Below are 18,566 nucleotides of genomic sequence, written 5' to 3'. Positions count from 1 at the left end.
CTGCCTGTGCTCTGCTGACGGGGCTGCAGCTCCTTAGCCCGCAGGGTCAGCTGCCCGCTGCCTGTGCTCTGCTGCCTGGGCTGCAGGTCCTTACCCCGCAGGGTCAGCTGCCCGCTGCCTGTGCTCTGCTGCCCGGGCTGCAGCTCCTTACCCCGCAGGGTCAGCTGCCCGCTGCCTGTGCTCTGCTGATGGGGCTGCAGCCCCTTAGCCCGCAGGGTCAGCTGCCCGCTGCCTGTGCTCTGCTGCCTGGGCTGCAGCTCCTTACCCTGCAGGGTCAGCTGCCCGCTGCCTGTGCTCTGCTGCCCGGGCTGCAGCTCCTTACCCTGCAGGGTCAGCTGCCCGCTGCCTGTGCTCTGCTGATGGGGCTGCAGCTCCTTACCCCGCAGGGTCAGCTGCCCGCTGCCTGTGCTCTGCTGACGGGGCTGCAGCTCCTTACCCCGCAGGGTCAGCTGCCCACTGCCTGTGCTCTGCTGACGGGGCTGCAGGTCCTTACCCCGCAGGGTCAGCTGCCCGCTGCCTGTGCTCTGCTGCCCGGGCTGCAGCTCCTTACCCTGCAGGGTCAGCTGTCTACTGCCTTTGGTCTAATACCCTCTACAAGGACTAAGGCCCAGCTGCTCCAGTTCCCACCATGCAAGCACCCCCCTTCTCCTCCCCAATATGGCCTGGAACCAAGACACTTCCCTAGTTTAAAATCTCCCAGGCCTTTACTGCTTGAAATTCTGTAATTTTCTTGAGTGATGAATTACTAGAATAAAATGGATGATTGACAATTTAAAGCAAGAATAAAAGAAATACAAATACCCAGAGACATTAAAGTATCGTATATCTATATCTTTGACCATCTAGTTTACCCAGAGTCAGCAAATCTAGACTATGGAAAACTCTATGAGAGACAACCCTGTTTCTTCAGCAAATAAATTATAAGGGAAAAAAGATGGAGGGGAAGTCTGTATATGAAAGGAAAAATACATACATGACAAGGAGACTTCAACAAGACTGTTTTAAAATAAAAGAGGCCAAAGAGACCTATCAGTGGGGGAGGGGAGGGGTAAAAGAGGAAGCAGAAGAAGAGAAAACTGGGAGATTTAAGCACTAATGGACACAGGATGATATTATGGAATTCATGTTAACTCTTTTTGATTATGGTATTGTGGTGCTATCTTTCAATGTGTCCTTGAAAGATACATACTAAAATATTACTGATAAAATGATGCTAGAGATTTGCTTCCAAGAAGTCAGAGGGGGAAAGTGTCAGTTTGTAAATGAAACAAGACTGGCCAAGAATTGATAACTATTGCAGTAGGCAAAGGATTCATGGGGTTCCTTACACTATTACATGTTTGAAATTTTCCCAAAATAAAAACTTAAAATCGTTTATGAACTGTCAACCACAACTATCTAAGGATGACAATTTTCTAACTGGTAAAGAAAAATAGTATCATCACTAACTTAATTTTCTCCAGACTCAGAATACCTGCACTTTTATGTATATAAAGCTGCTCTTCAACATGTCTATGGCCTTTAGAGATTCAGAGATTAACTTGTTCTGAACATGGATTGCTCCATTTTTTTTTCCACATTACCCGCATCAGCAATCTAACATTTGCTTTAACTGGGATGTCATCACAATGTCCATTTTTTAAAAGTTGATGCTCCATTGAATTTAAACAGCTATAAGCAGAATATATATCACAGGAGAGTTTAAGTGATTTTTTTTTTAGGTTAAGTTGATTTTTTCCCCATCATCTCTCATTCCCTTCTTCCTCTTCCTAATCGCTCATTCCACATACTCCTTGGAACAGTCCATGCAAAACCACCCCAAGTACAGTTTAACAAAAACAGGGTGCCTGTTCCCCAAACATAGCATCAAGAGACATCGCACAGCCAACCCCGTCCAACCAGATTTCTGCTTCTAAGCAGAAATTGGGAGCCCCTCTGTATCTAAAAGTTTAGTAGAGACCAACACTATTATTTTTCATGATGAATATCTCCATTCATAAGGAACTCTTACCCTCAATGACATAAGCCACAGGCAGAATTAGAAGTTAAACATCACTAGGCTTCAGTTCTAGCAGAGCAGATTTTGAGTTCTGCCCTTCTTTCCTCTCTGCAACATACAGGGATTCCTAGGGCTCTAGTTCCGTGGCCTACCTTGATGGTCTTCACCAGGTTGGCGGTGCTGTTGGCGACTTCCTTGGCCGACTGGACAAAGTGCCTCTTGGCCACTGGGTTGGCCGTCTTGGATGAGGCGATGCGGCAGGCGTTACACAAGGCCGAGGTGTGTTTGGCGACAATTGTGGCAGCCGACAGGACCTACAAAGCATGGAGTTGGGTTGGGGGCACCCATTCTTCAGTGCAGAGGGGTCCAGATCACTGTGGTCCCAAGCCCTGGATTCCCAAACCCATGTGTCCAAAGCCAGAGGAACTACAAGGTGTGGGCCTAGCTCTGCCACCCCAAAGTCCCTCCAGGAAAGGTAAGGGCAGAAGTATTAAGCAAATGAGAGTAAAAGAAAAGGAAAGGAAGTTCTGATGCAGTGGTGGGACTAGTGCCCCATACCAGTCTTAAAGTGAACATAGTCAGCCTATCATTTGCCACCTTCAGCTAGGAGGTAAATGGTTTCAGGTCTAGACCAGCAATGCCCAACAGGAATATAATGTGAGCCATGGGTGTAATTTTTAAAATTTTCTTGTAACCACATTAAAATAAGCAGAGAAACAAGAGAAAGTAATTTTAATAATCATTTTATTTAACTTAAACTATCCAAAATATTATTTCATCATCTAATCAATACAAGAAATCGAGGTATTTTATAAATTTTTTCATACCAAATCTTCAAAATCCACTTATAGTACAGCTCAATTTGGACTAGCTCCATTTCAAGTGCTTAATAGCCACATGTAGCTAATGCCTCCTGTATGGGAGAGTCCAGGTTTAGAAAACGCAGCTGAGATGATTAAAATAAACATCAAAGTGCTACCAGCTACAGGTGGGCCTAGGCACCTTAATTAAAGCGGTCTGGCTCAGGAACCTCATCGGGATCCGCCTCCAACCTCACCCCTATCTGCTCTCCTGAATCAACCTGCTCTACTTTACTTAAACTAGTAACACCCCTTTGGCCTTAATGGAGCAAATAATGAATCCCAGCTGCATTGCTGCCTTACCTGTCAGCTCAGACACACTTTAGGTCCAGATGACCCCTGAAGTGCCTCCTTTACTTGGGTCCTTCTTCTGCCTTAAATGCCAGTCCCAAGATTCACTATGGATGTGCCACTGGCAAGGCAGACTCGGCTCCCCAAATCAGAGAGTTCATGTTCCTTGCAGCACACCATTTTTAAAATAAGTGGATGGGGTCCTATGCCACTTGGGTATTAGAAGTGCCATGGAAGGTCAAACACGTCCCTCTGGCTCCCTGAAGAATTCTTATTCTTGAAGAAGTGTTAAGGGCTGGCTCAGTGCTGCCATCTCTGTGAAATGACCCCTCTGCATGCCTTGCATTGCCATCATACCCCAAACACTGTGTGGTCCAAACTTGTCCATACCTGCCTCCTCCATTACACTAAGAGCCAAGGGGGTGAGGGATCAGCTCTTACTCACATAGACCCCTCAGTGCAGAACACAGAACAAGCTGCCAATGCATGTTCCTTGAATTCAATGGAATTGTGACTCCCGATGAACCTCACTGAGCGTTCACTCTTACTGCCTTCCGGCACCCATTCACAGCACCTGTGAACTTTCACTTTCACAGTTCACAATCTACCCTATTGTCATCATCACTAGTGCTGCATTTAGCCAGCATTCCTGAGTTCTGAAAGAACAGTATTCTTCACAGTCCTCCCACAACCCACCTAAAAGAGCTTAAGGACTCACAAACCTCACGTGGTTACCTGTGATGGGCTGCTTCCAGGGTCCACCAGGTTCTGACATGCCATCTGGATCGCTTGGTTAGCCCTGGCAAACTGGATGGGGTCCACGAGGCCCTGGTGGCCTGCCTGGCTGTTTGGATCAGAGATGCCGACTAAGTATGCAGCCTGGAAAGTGAGGAGAAAAGTCACAGTTCAGGCCCCGTCCTCACAGATGAGCTTGTGTGGACAACTGTCCTGCTCTGTGCATGTTAGTGGTCATGCTCAGATGCTCATTAGGATTTTTGGGATTCTAAATCCTCAGAGCAAATTTAATTTATGTAGTGCTTATTTCCCCCCAGAATCAACTCACCTGCCATGGAGGTTGAAAAAAAAAAAAGTTAGGTCTGCTGTGTTCACTGGATCTCAGGGTCCAAACCCTCCCTCCTCCCCTTCACCGTTCTCCTGAGCCTGGCCCCACTGCTGCTCAGGCAGCCAAGGCAGGATGTGATGAGGGCACCTGTCCTCGGCTCTGCTCCTAAAGCGTGAGTGACTGATGTTTTGTCTACCCCAGGAAGCTCAGGGACCTCTGCCTTTCTGCTGTGCTGGTTAGAGCTGCTCAATCTGGAGCCCCCCAGTGCCTCCACAGGCATGTAGTTACTCCTGGCGTCCGTGTTTGGGACAAGGACAAGACACAGGCTGGGAGGTCTGCATCACAGGGCATCAGGACTGGCCTCTTACCTGGGCTGCGGCCTCCGTCAGCCCACAGAGAGCTTTGGACGCAATGCCCACACATTCCCCAAAGGCAGGGAGGTCCCCAGTTTTGGCGTTCTGTGAAATCCCTGCCATCGACTCGCCCAAAACCTGGAAAACAAATAACCAGGGATATTTTCTGCCCAACACTGCTTCAAACCACAACATAGTGTTTTTGCAGAGCAGTAGGTGAAACTTGTGTTTTAACACTGTTTGTAAGTCAATACAATTACATAGAAGTGTCTTCTTTACATAGAGATCTCCCCTTAGTCCATTTTTCCATGAAGCAACAGCTCAACATCCATTCATTTCACTTGCATTTCATTTTAACCTTCTGATTTTGAGGCTTTCCAGAAGGCATTGAAAGGATTACATACATCAGTGTTTTTCAACCTTTTCTTTTTTTCATTATTGCTCTCCTAAGGAGTCTTTTTAGACTTTTTTCTTTTCTTCCCTCCCAATCAAATTAAATACTAAGGAAAAAGACTGTTGAGAAGGGTTAAGGTTTGGATGGCCACAGATCATTATAACATCTAAGATTTTTTTTGTTCCCCCAAAAAACAATTTATGCTCCCTTTGAGATTGCATATCACAGATGGATGGCACAAACAACACACAAGTGGTCTTCATATAAGCTAAGGTCACCGAGAGGCTCTCCATAGTAGTTCAGTCTTAGGTATAAAAAATACATGTTTTGATTCATAAGATGAGCCATCTGCGATATGGTAGAGAGCAGTGGCTCTCAAAGTATGGCTCCCAGATCAGCAGGACGGACACCACCTGGGTGCATGTCAGGACTGTATACTCTACTCTATCCCAGATCTGCTGAATCAGAATCTCTGGATGTGGGGGCCCAGCAATCTGTGTTTAACAAGATCTCCTCCAGATGATTCTGATGTAGCCCAACTTCCAGAAACACTTGAGCAAAGGCTTTATAATATATGCAGTCAGATACAGTGGTTGCATGCAAATACACACAAACAACATCTTTTTTTTTTTAGGAGGTACTGGGGATTGAACCCAGGACCTCATACATGGGAAGCAAGTGCAAAACCACTGAGCTACATCTGCTCCCCAATGAGAGTTGGTTTTTTCATTTGTTTACATGTCTGTTTTGTTCGTTTTTAGGAGTTACTGGGGATCAAACCTGGGACATCATACATGGGAAGCAGGCACTCAACCACTTGAGCTATACCCACTCCCCAAAGATCTTGATTTTATGCATGCTGAGAAGCAACTTTAACTACTCAATTAAAGCCAACCACTTGAGCTATACCCACTCCCTAAAGATCTTGATTTTATGCATGCTGAGAAGCAACTTTAACTACTCAATTAAAGCATAGCCAGTATTACCTTGGAGTTTTCCATCACGCTTTCAATGCAGTCGAAATAAGAGAGGTCACTAACAGGTTCATTAGGATTATCCAACATCCCCTTGACGGTCTACAGAATGAGAATACAACTTAAAAAGCAAGCAAGTGTTATGGAACAAGAGAAAAACTATAGCACAAGAATATAAAATACCAATTATCAACTTTCCCTTTGTATATAGGGTATTGGTCAATGGTCACTCATTTAGCCAGATTTTTGAGAGGAATTTTGATCATGGTACCCATGATTTTAGGTTTCCTAATCAAATTTTAACAATAAAACAATGATTGGGGAAAGGTGGAGGTCCACATTATTTAGTTTTGCCAGAGATGAATCTTCAGTGTTTTAAAGGAGGAGAAGCATGGTATCCATAGAAGGCTGAGTTTTATTTAGTTTTAAAGAAATTTGAAGATTAATGCAAGGCAAGCTATTCATAGTTAATCAGTACAATTTCTCTGCTGGATAACTCCAAGGAGTTTAAATTTCAATGACACATTTCATTCATTTCTTCATGCCTGAAAACTGACAAGAACCTTCAGTCTTTTAATTCTGGAAATGTTCAATGGGTAGGCATGAAAAAAAGGCAATTCCCCAAGATGACTCATTGGAACATTTCCTTTGTTTTTAATTTTAAATGTATAGAAAATGTTCAGTCTTGTTTAGGTACCCATCAAGGAACTGGGCATTGGGCTTGCCTCTTCTTTGTCCCCAGACCACTGAAAATCATTGCTAGCCTTCATGTTGTAATGATCTTGGGTCCCATTTATGAGGGACTTTTCCAGGAGAGAAAAGCCTGGTGATGTATCTCTTCAACGATATCCCCACTGAGTAAGAATGTACATTATATCCCACTGCCAAAAGTCTTTGGGGCACAGCCAACAAAAATACAAGGTCATCTGAGTTATAAAGGGTTGGGGGAAAGCAATGGTGGAAACTGCTGAGTTGTTCAGTTTTGAGATATGAGGGAAAGATATGAGAGAAAGCAGGCAACATAAAGAATGAGCTAATTTCATTGAAGAACCTCTTCCTACTCCTTGGATAATCAAACTGTTTAAGTAAGAGCAACCCTGAAATAGTCATATTTTGGTGGCCCATGATACCATTACAGGACAGAGCTATTTGCATATAGGTCGAAACTCACACTGACAGCCCACATATCATTTACATTTGCAAGTGTGAACAGACCAGAATAGGGCAGTAATTCAGCCAGTCTAAGAACATTCTCAACTGTTTTCAGAATGCTTCAGTCCTGGGACAAGCAGCCAACAGTGTACAATGGACTAATTGCCATCATCAGAAAGGGCCTCAATCAAATGCTTCAGCAGCTGCAGTGGATACTCCCACCCTGTCAGGCCCACACCAGTCATCGGAAAACTAAAGGCCTGTTGGGTACATTCGTATCTACTGAAACAGCCATCTGGCTGTTTAAGCATAACCTGCATTGATTAGAACTGCTCTACATACAAACACGCACACTGATTTTATGTCTACACACACATTCTGTGGGACTAAATGAATTTTCAGTTACAAATAAACCCACACTGTAGGTTTACTGAAAAGCACCCACAACTGTGTTCTGGGCTGCCAGGGGCCTGGGTGGGAGAAGGCTTGAAAGTGTTACTCCTGGCTTTCTGCTTATGTGTCACCTGTGATATTTGGGGATTTCATTTTCACTCAATAAACATACCTCTTCCAGTCTATTTCTCTCCCAGTTGTCCCTGAATAATCTCTCCAAAACTTTATATGTAGACACTACTCATCTTCAGCCTACATTCAATAACATAAGCCCCTTCCTGTTTGAAACCAAGAATCATTTAACAAGGAAAATCTCATTCTGGTAGAAAAAGGTAGGGATGATGAGCCTACCAAATCTAATTTTTCTTCAGTTTCTTCCCACTGGATTGGAACTTGGGCCCCATTAGTCTCCCAGGAACATAAAAGGCAAGGACAGAAAAGAAGAAAACAGTGCTGTAGGGAAAGAGCAGGAGCACGCACCAGCCTTCCCGGGACCTACCTCAAGCTCTCGTAGTGCGTTGTCACACTCTTTTTGGCCAGGAGCTTGTTGGGTGCACAAAGTGATGAGTTGATTGATACTCTCTGTCACAGCTCTGTAAGAAAAGGTGTTTTTAAAACGAGCAACAGTAATTTTCCCAAGAGTGCCTTGCAGGTTCATGAGAAATACAATTAATTCTGTATATAGGCTGGAGTCCTCATGAGAGTTCTTCAACAAGCCAAAGGCTTGAAATGTTCAGCAATAACCCGTAACCATTCAAGCAAAAGAAAATTACCACACCTTGCTTTCACTTATTCATTTGATTTATATTTGTCTTAAGAAATTATGACTATTTTTAATAAATGCATAGGCAAGAATTCCCAATGAAGTTGCAAATAGCAAAGAGATCATGTCAACACTGATTTCGAGACCCTGCATTAGATAGAAACTCATGAGGAATAAGATAATCTGAAGAAGGTGATTTTGGAATAAAGTAGATACATTATAAACTGTGCCTATGTTTTTAAGCCTCCACTTTCCCTTAACCCCCAGGTATTGGTTCCTTTGAGGGCTAAAGAGACCCATGGGTGCTATGGTCATGGCAGATGGGGTTAACTGCCATGTCAGATGGCCCTTCTTTGGAGCTGGTGTTTATGCGTGATGAATCTGGACTCAGATGGGATCTCTCTTCATAAGACTTTCATGCTACTGAGATGGAGTTGTGGTTGGTGTTGGGGTTTAAGATATATTTAGAGGATCTGAATCTCTGGACTGACAGTGTGATGGCCAGGTCCTGAGCCTCAACAGACTCCAGCACCTACAATCTGATTTATTGGACTCACCTCACTCAGCTAAGATGGAGTTGAAGAAGGACAACCACCACACCATGGAGCCTAGAGTGCCTACAGCTGAAAGCGGGAGGATTGCATCCAGTATCCATGTGGAATCTGAGCCTCCTCTTGACATAGAGGTGCAATGGACACAACCAATCCAATGTCCACAGAGAAAAGGTGGCATTGGAGTGGGAAAAGTGGACATGGTGGCTAATGGGTATGGGGAATGGCAGGAAGAGATGTGGAGGCGTCTTTGAGACTTGGAGCTGCCCTGGATGGTGCTTCAGGGGCAATCACTGGACATTGTAAATCCTCACAGGGCCCACTGGATGGAATGGGGGAGAGGATGGGCCATGATGTGGACCACTGACCATGAGGTGCAGAGGTGCCCAGAGATGTACTTACCAAATGCAATGGATGTGTTATGATGATGGGAATGAGTGTTGCTGGGGGCGGGGAGTGGTGGGGTGGGGGTGGTGGGGTTGAATGGGTCCTCATATATATTTTTTTAATGTAATATTTTTACAAAATCAATTAAAAAAATAGAAAATATATTAAAACTGGTGAACAATCAAACATGTTAAATAATAATTGAATATCTTTGTCATCTGAAATATACGCAAAAATGAAATTATAATTCTTCTGTTGGTAATGGTGTGGTAGAATAAACTCTTTTTACACTAAAAAAAAATGCTACAGGATTGACTAGTTCCTAGAAGTTGTCTTTAAAAAAGCTATTTTTATGGTAAACATTAATTGGAATAAATTAGATGCTATTGCCTGATTTAAGATGTATTTCTATTCTTAGAACTTTAAAGGCAGCCCAGATTTCTTTTCTACAATGGCAAGGGTTCTACCCCTCCTGAGTATCTCCTGGTTAACTTCTTAGATAATTTAGAAAGCTCATGATCCATTTTGAGTTAATTTTGTGTGAAATATGAGTCAAGGTTCTTTTTTTTTTTTTTTTTTGCATATGGAAGAACAATTGTTCTAGCACCATTTGTTGAAGAGACTCTCCTTTCCCCATTGGATTTCTTCTATTTGCCTCTTTGTTGACAATCAATTGACTAAATTTGTATGGTTCTATTTAAGCTCTCTTCTGTTCCATTGATCTGTGTCTAACCCTTTGCCAATACTAGATTGTCTTGATTACTGTAGCTTTATAGTAAGCCTTAAAATTGAATGCCCATACATCTTATAAATAGGAAAAGAAAAAACAAAACAAAACACGAGTTAACTCCTTAAGGGGAATAAGGAGGAGAAACAAGACCATGACTATCTGACTCCAAACCCAGAGCATTTCCGCAGGGTCACGGCTGGTCCACACTCTAGCAGGGCCAGGAAGTCTATGCAGTTACTAACTACAACAGCTAAAGGGTAAGTTAAAAACAAAGGCACACAGGGCTGTTAAATCACCAATGCTACCTAATATTAAAGAGACCTCATTTTATTAGCTAAACTGGCTTTGCAGTTTCCTACAGAATATCAAATTAGATGGAAAATGATGTTGCAAATGTACAAAGGCAATCAGCTTAATTATTTGATGAGGAAATACTGCTTTGAATTTTAAATTTACCTAGGGTGATGAACTGAGAAGAAGAAAAACATCACTGAACTCAAGAAAGAATCCCAGAATAGTTTTTCCAAGATTGACCCTAGTGATTCATTTATTTGGGAAAGAGTGTTCAGTTAAGGTGCGGTTGGAAAGCATTGTTATCCATTGTGCAAAGGAAAGAAAGACAAGATTAAAATAGCAGGACAATCCACCGTTCTGACCACCTGGAAGGGTACAGTCCATGATGTACTCATTTCAAGAGCCACCACGTTCAAAACACTGAGTCGACAGGCTGGCATATGCTTACACCATCATGGAGGAGAACCATGAGCAGTTGGAGATTACAGCCACATATAACATAAGCTTTCCATTTAACTTATTACTTTCAATGTTTCCTGTTTATCTGGAGTTTTTTCCTCCATACTTTCTATACATAAAGATTTTTCCATTAAAAACTGTTTACAGGGAAGGGGACTTGGCCCAATGGATAGGGCATCCGCCTACCACATGGGAGGTCTGGGGTTCAAACCCCAGGCCTCCTTGACCCATGTGGAGTTGGCCCAAGCGCAGTGCTGATGCGCACAAGGAGTGCCCTGCCACGCAGGGGTGTCCCCGGTGTAGGGGAGCCCCACATGCAAGGAGTGCGCCCTGTAAGGAGAGCCACCCAGAGTGAAAGAAAGTGCAGCCTGCCCAAGAACGGTGCTGCACACACGGAGAGCTGACACAGCAAGATGACGCAACAAAAAGAAACAGATTCCTGGTGCTGCTGCTAAGGATAGAAGTGGTCACAGAAGAACACACAGCGAATGGACACAGAGAGCAGACAACTGGGGGGGGGGGGGAGGGGAGAGAAATAAATTTTAAAAATCTTAAAAAAAAAAATAAAAATAAAAACTGTTTATAGCTGGTGCATCCAGAGGGTACAGCTGTCTGTTGTCCTATTCTTTTACCTCGTTTGTAGACATGAAAAATTTTCAAATAAAAACTTGGGTACAAAAAAGAAACAATGAAGGGTATATAGCTATATAATCCATTGAAGCGTCAGTCCAGCACCTCAGGTTTGCATGAATCACTTGGGTAGTATTGATCCACAAGTAAGGAGGTATCACTTATCCTCACATCTCATTATCTCATTTCTGAGCTTGGATTGCATAGCCAAATAATAAGCTATGTGGCCCAGACACATATGGTTATATAGCTTAACAATGAAAACTATTATGTTTTAGGCTTCAAACTTAGAGCAGTCATTTTTAAGAACAAAAGATCAGAATCAACCCAAATATAAAGGATTGATTAGATGAGCCTACAACAGAATTTTGGGGGCCCATTAAAAATCATCAGGCATATTACTAATATCACTAAAGAATATTCATGACATACTCTCAAGTAAAATAAAAACTTCAGGGAGTGGATATGGCTCAAACGACTGAGCAACTGCTTCCCACATGGGAGGTCCTAAAAAACAAAAACAAACAACAAGCAAATAAATGAAAAACAACAACAACAACAAAAACTCAGGGGAGCCAATGTGGCTCAGTGGTTGAGCACCGGCTTTCCACATATGAGGTCCCTGGTTCAATCCCTGGTCCTAGTACCTCAAAAAAAATGAAGTAAAATAAAAAACTAGAAAAAATAAAGCTAAAAACGTCAGAACAGTATAGAGTATGAGCCCACCACTGTATAAATGTATGTACATAGAAAAATGACAGAATGACATATCAAAATGTTGTGATTTTTAGAAAGTTATTTTCACAAGAAAATCTTTAATAAATATACCAAAAACAATGAATTAAACAACTGACAATATCATAAAAATATGCCTAAAATTAATAGGACTCTCCCTCTATTTTTTTTTATAATTTAAAAAATAAATTTAAAAGTTATTTTTTAAAAACACTGAAAAATTAAATAATCAAAATTCCACCATCCAGAGCTAACATTTTCTTCTATTTTATTCTTTAGGATTTCTATCCACTCTCTTTTTTAAAAAAATGGTATCTATGACATCAGAGGTCAAAAAGCGCTTTCTAATCTAAAAACTGCTCAGTGTTCAGAGATATTAACTGATTCAAATGGAGTTTGAGATCTCTGGTAAGAAATTTTAAATAAATAATAGAAATGGGGTGGAGGTAGGGGTAGGGAAGGTAATCAACTAACTTTTACTTTCTGATGACCTATTAAGCATAAATCTCCTAAGAAGTAGCTTGGGGCAGTGGGCAACAAACCAGAATAAGACACTTCTCTCCCTCAAGGGAGGAGATATTCAGGAAGAAAGAAGAAATCAAAATCTACTCACAAGTATTCCTTAGATTCTGCTATGCACAAGGCATGGGGATTAACAAATAATATCGCTTAACTCTCTCCCTCTCTGCTGGTAAGCGGCTTATATCTAGCTGGAGATAGTTAGGCAATGAAAAGACAAGAAACAAAGAAGTTGAGCCAAAGAAGGCAGTGATCGAGCGTAACATGAGATAGGACAAGATGCAGTTGAATGGGCGGCCAGACTCAGGCTGCAGATTCACAGCAAGCACAGAAGGGACTGCTGTGTATGGACTGAAGCAATTGAAAATAGTCAGGCCTGAGTGAGATCTTGATTGGATAAAGGGGAAAGAACATTCTAGACGAGACCAACAGGAAGCGTAAGGCTCCTGTTCACACTCATCTATTTTTTAGAGTGGAGGTGTTTTCCCCCTTCATGCTACTTATTTTTTTTTTTTTACAACTTCCAGAGACAGAAAGAAGCCTGCCCAGCAGGAACCACAAACCAAAGGGTAAGCAGGGAGGCAGGAGCCTGCTGCAGGTTCCTTGGGAGTACCCTTAGAAGACTGCAAAGCAGCTGGAAAACCAGGTGCTGGGGTTGATCCAATGCTGGTAACTGTGAGCAGGAAGTCTTTAGGTTGTGGAGTCCTTCTTGCCACAGTACTGTGATGTGGGCACTGGCCTCAGGGAAGGTGACAGAGGTAGGGTACCCCTTCCCTTTTTCAACTGCGAACTGGTTTTCCATTTCCTTGGCTAAGATCAGGGAGCATCAAACTAGCTCCAGATCAGGAAAAAGGCTGGTGAAGGCTTGGCAAAGGGCATCCAGCTCTACCCAACTTGTCAGAAAAGAGTCAAAGCCAACCAAGTTTGAAGTTGTCAAAAAAGAGAAACAAGCTGGAACATTAAAAAGAAATGACCTCCTTGAAGGCATCAGAGACCAAAGGGTGGCGCTCTCAAATGTATTTGGTTTTCAAAAGGGGGGAAAGCTGAAGACAAATGACTTATTAGGGCCAAGAGATTTCAAAATGAGTCGGGAGGTCATCCCAGAGGTAGCACTTATGCAAATAAAAAACAAAACAAAATGTATCTGGTTTTGAGACAGAAATAAGAGCAGTCCCCATAGGCAGAAGATATAGTCCACTATTCTCCAGAAGCCAGCCTCTTTTTTAGAGCAAGAAAGATCCCAGAGGCCACAAAGAAGAAGGGATTCAAGTTTGCTGATCAGGGTCGAGTTGGTTCAGGTCTGAGAACCTGCAGGGGCACCTCGCGGCCTTTGGGGATATCCATGTGAACCAGAGGCAGGGCTTAGTTGTCTCCAGAACAGGGAGGCAGTGGGACTGCAGAGTGCGGGCAATGATGTGCAGTTTCCAGGAGCAGTTACATGCTGGGCCATGGTGAGGCCCAGAACAAAACAAGGGGGGCATGTACTATGGGCAGCTCCTGCCCTGACTCCACCAAGCCCACGTCTCTGTCTTATTTGCACAGAGCTGGGCCTAGTCCATTTTAGGTATGCAATAAATATCTGTGTAATGACCAAATGAAAGAATGAATTTATGAACAAGAGAATGAATGAACCCTGGCATGGTAGAACTTTACCTTCTAAGAGAAGCTCCCTGACTCACTTGACTTGGCAGAAGCATCTACTGAGACACAACCTGGGGAGATAGAAGCTTGCCAAAATGTACCAAGGAAGCCAAGGAGAATGTGCCAGCATCTTCTTGCAACAGTTTCATCCTGAGACAGTCATTCTCACGTGACAATTTTTAAATGCTCACGTGGCTATTAAACCATCAGGTAGGAGCTCCCTGTCAAATAGCAGGCATGCCAGAAGAAAAAGGCAGTTTTTAAAACGTTCCTCATTGTCACCACCAGGGGGCCTTCAGGTACCCACAGACAGACAATACTAGCAACATTCCTTTGGGATCTGTTTCCTTCTATGTCTGACTTTCAAAGGCCAATTTATATTCTCCCCTTTTTCCTGCAATTAAGGAAAGTGAACAACAGGGTCCAAGTGGAAACTGATTCTGAAATGATGCCCAAAAACTGAAGATAATGAAAACCATCTGCATTTAGATACCTGGAAACATCAAAGGGTTGCCTTATCCAAAGGGTCTTTGTAGGAAAAAAGAAGCGGTCAAGGGAAGGTTTTATATCAGAAACAGCTGCTCCACAGAGCAGCTCTCACCTCCACCCCCACCCCAACCCCTTACCATTATCCCTAACTAGGAGGACACTGATTGGGTAATCACAAGCAAAGGTAAGATGGAGGTGGGGAGATGCAAAGATATTTTTCCAATTCCCTACTGGAATTGGTATTGTTTGACTCTAAAATACCTATTTCAGAATAAAGTAAGAAACTCAAAGGATTTTGAGGGAACTTCTTTGACAATGTTCAACTGCTTTCAAAACAACACACAAGCCAAGAGGGAACCAGAGACATATTTTAACCATTAGTACCACAAGATCTTTTACTTTGAGAGCTGGAAAGAAGCTTAATGATGATCTAGCACACACCTTCACTTTGCAGATGGGGAAGTTTAGAGAAATGGAGGGACTTCACCAATGTCACTGAGTTACTCAAACATTAAAGGTTGGGTTGAAATTCAGGTCTCCTAACTCCAACAATTTCCAAACCAACCATTGAGCTCCCAGAGGAAACAAAAAAACATGAAAAACAAATAAGCAAACAAAGTCAAGTTAAAAAAACAAAAACAAAGCAGAATTGATGCTGTGATTTTCAAAAACCACTGATCAGCACATTTTGATAAGGTTTCTAATTATTCTACATCCCCTTATAATCCTGCATTTAATCTCTCACTTCTGTCAGCTTTCCTATATATAAAGTCAAGTCAAATGATGCTAAGAAAACATGCCTACACCACCACAAGATCATAAAATACCCTGTGGGTTCAGGAAAATTAATGTGGTCTTGCTAATATAAGATTTTCCTGGGCTGTCACTGCAATTTCTCCACATACCAGCATTCAATCACTAGCTACTGAACTAAATTGCTGCGGTGGCTCTGGAGCAGAAACTGCCCTGGAGCAAAAGCAACAGGGAAGAAGGACATTAAAAGCATCCAAAACTTAGATTATTGTTTTAACATATTAAAAAAATTTTTTTTGTTAATTTTTACTCCCATCTTTACTATATTCATCCTAAACTGGAGCCCTTCCACTTGGGACAGACTGAATGTTAAAAATCAGTCTAGGGGAGTAGATGTAGCTCAGTGGTTGAGTACCTGCTTTAATCTCTAGTACCTCCTTAAAAAAAATCAATCTAAATAATATTGATGCCAGGCTCATAGTAAATGCTCAATAAATGTCTGTTGAATGACTGGTTGAACATCATTTTTGCTCTTCATACTTTTCAGTATTTTCTTTTTTTCAATGAGCACATATTACTTTCATAACCTGAAAAAAATCTATTTAAAAAGATACTGAAGTTACTGTGTTTACAAAGCAATGGCTTAAGTCTGAACAAATTCCTACTGAAAAGCTACATGAGAAGACAGCAGACATTTCCAGCAGGGAAAGCACATGAAAATGAGCCAGTTTTATAAAATACCAAAGTCTCCATCACTCTTATGCCCACCTCTGACAACATAAGGACAGTACCAATTCTTTGCTCAGCAATGGCAGCAGGATGTCAGGCATCTCTTTCAGACGACGACACTGCTTAACCACACATGAAAGCACATGCTGTCCCACACTTACCTTGCAGCTGCTGCCAGGAGATTTTTTGCGTTGGGAGCTCCTGGGTCTACAGAAAGAGACTTGGCTGCTAACAACAGCTTGCTGGATGCCATAGAGATATTCTTGAGGTTCCCGATCACTTGAATCTGGTCTTCTTTCGTCTGGCAGGTCAAAAGAGGCCAGAGTAGTTAGGAACAGTCCACCTCTCCTGGGCTAGGAAGAACTGAGAGAGCTAGGAGCAGGTTATCTGCAGAGGGAAACTAAGGCCAATCAGTCTGAAGATGCCTAACTTGGTGAGACACTAACCACTGCCCACCCTTACCCAAGTGGCTGTCTAGATCAAGGTGCATGCAACAGGGACAGAAATTCATCCCAAGTCAGTCAGCCAAGAACTGCGCTTCTTATAAGCAGAGGCATTAAAGGGAGGAGAGAGAGTGCGTGTGTGCACAGACCAAGCAATGATTCCAGCATCTTGCCTAACAATGCTGGAGTTGTCAAACAGCTTGTCTATCTCGGCCTGGCACAAACCATCAGCACTGTCTCAATACTCTGAGCTGATTGCATCCCAGGAGTTCCTGAACTGGGAAGGAAACATTTCTTACCTGGCTTGCCATCTGAGAAACAACCCTTTACAGACCAGAGCAAGAAACAACCTGGAAAGCTCTTTTGGGGAGTTTATAGGAGCTCAGGAGAAGAAAACCAAAACAAACATCTCAGCTAGCTGACTCCGGACCAGTCAAGCACCCCTGTTTGAAACAAGGGGTTTATCTGTTCATCTGGAGGAGGTAATTTTAAATTTTCTGACACTCAGCATTAGACACAGACCTTTCGAATGGGCGCAATGAACCTAAAATACATGCTTTTTTACTACATTACACCATGTTTGAAAGTGTGTCTGCTAAACAGTCTTCCTCCCCTTTTTAGTATATTATACCAAGATTGAAAAGTGTGTCTATGCTAAACATTCTCCCTCCTCCTCCCACCCTCTTTCCAAAAGTAAAATGATGGATTCTGCTGGAGGATTGTGGGAAAAGTTATCCTTCATCACCAAGCAGCACTGTACACACAAGCAGATAGCATCTTTGGGAGTACCATTCCTGGAGCTTCCTAAGCATCAAAGAGAATGTGGCTAACTGTGAACTGCTAACAAGTATCCTACTCCTGTCCACCCAATCAGCCTCAAAAGTGGATCTTCCATCAGAGTAGAGACTAGGGTCAACCCCAGATAGCCACATCCACACCCACCTGAGCTTGGCCAGCCATCTCAATGCCAGCATCAAGGAATTCGTCGAAATCATCACTGAACTTTCCAGAGGCTGCAGCCAGCTCTCCACTCTGGCCTCGGGTGGCATGGACCACTTCCCCAGCAGACTGGTTCAGATCGGCTGCTGCCTGGTTCAGTTCACTCTGGGCTTCCTGGAAAGGCTTTGTGCTTGGAGGCAGCTATGGGGAACAGAAGGCATACCCCATGAGAATTTCGCCTCTGCACAGGAGGCATAAAGGTACTAGAGAGGGAAGAAAGACTCTCCAGAGACTTATTTCTGAGTTATCAAGACCAAAAGGCTCTGTGTGGTCTGAGCCCATATTATATGTGACCTTCAACATACATACATTCATTCATTCTTTTAAATTTACTGAATATCTACTCGGGGCTAGACACTACAGGTATAAAACAGTAAGGGCAGGTATTTTCAGGAGCAGGGGCTCATGGTATCCTAAGTGGCAGAGCCACTGACTCCAGAATCTGCTCTCATTCACCACTACATTATTCTGCCTCTAGATGAAACCTTTCAGTTTTTGCCTTCTACAGCTAAAAGACAGATACTATCAAGCTCCGAACCCTGTTCTTGCAAACTAACAGCCACCAACTTTGATTTGTGGTCTCTGCTAATAATGTAACTTTTCTACAGACTAGATATGTCACTAGAAGAACTATAAGCATTTATGACAATTCCAGATCACATATATTGCTTTGGTACCTAGTATGTGCCTGGCATTGTGCAGAGAAGAAACAAAGATGAATGTTGACAAATCCCACCTTCAGGGGGCTCACAAAGCAGGGAAGGGGACAGACCCCAAGGTGAAATTCCTCAGACCACTCCCTTTCTCATTAGCCTTGGATACCTGTCCCTCTATCACCTGATCAGACCTGTCTGGAATGTTCTGGTAAGAAGTCAGATGATCATATATTCCCTTTTCCTCTCCCACTGGGATGACAAGAGAGCAAACAGCAACATGGGTTCAAAAAAGAGAGTCAACTTTAAAGC

General features: G+C 42.8%; 1 protein-coding gene and 1 non-coding gene across 12 annotated transcripts in view; both read right to left on the bottom strand.

Moving 5' to 3' along the window:
- TLN2 (talin 2) overlaps window positions 1–18,566 on the bottom strand; it is a 476,435-nt gene that overhangs the window by 97,425 nt on the left and 360,444 nt on the right. For all 11 annotated transcript variants that reach the window (XM_058294297.2, XM_058294301.2, XM_058294305.1 and 8 more), the window contains 7 exons: window positions 17,545–17,742; window positions 16,321–16,460; window positions 7,979–8,072; window positions 5,947–6,036; window positions 4,582–4,704; window positions 3,886–4,029; window positions 2,152–2,313 (listed from right to left, as the gene is read on the bottom strand). In XM_058294297.2, coding sequence (XP_058150280.1) covers window positions 2,152–2,313; window positions 3,886–4,029; window positions 4,582–4,704; window positions 5,947–6,036; window positions 7,979–8,072; window positions 16,321–16,460; window positions 17,545–17,742 — 951 coding nt within the window. The remainder of the gene's footprint in view (window positions 1–2,151; window positions 2,314–3,885; window positions 4,030–4,581; window positions 4,705–5,946; window positions 6,037–7,978; window positions 8,073–16,320; window positions 16,461–17,544; window positions 17,743–18,566) is intronic.
- On the bottom strand, window positions 1,565–1,630 carry LOC111766843 (small nucleolar RNA SNORD104). Its single transcript, XR_002798799.1, has one exon. It is a non-coding gene; the product is annotated as a small nucleolar RNA SNORD104 (small nucleolar RNA).

The sequence above is a fragment of the Dasypus novemcinctus genome, chromosome 3 (genome assembly GCF_030445035.2).
Source record: "Dasypus novemcinctus isolate mDasNov1 chromosome 3, mDasNov1.1.hap2, whole genome shotgun sequence".
Taxonomy (NCBI): Eukaryota; Metazoa; Chordata; class Mammalia; order Cingulata; family Dasypodidae; genus Dasypus; species Dasypus novemcinctus.
Note: the sequence above shows the minus strand (reverse complement) of the source record. Positions and strands in the feature narration are given on the sequence as shown.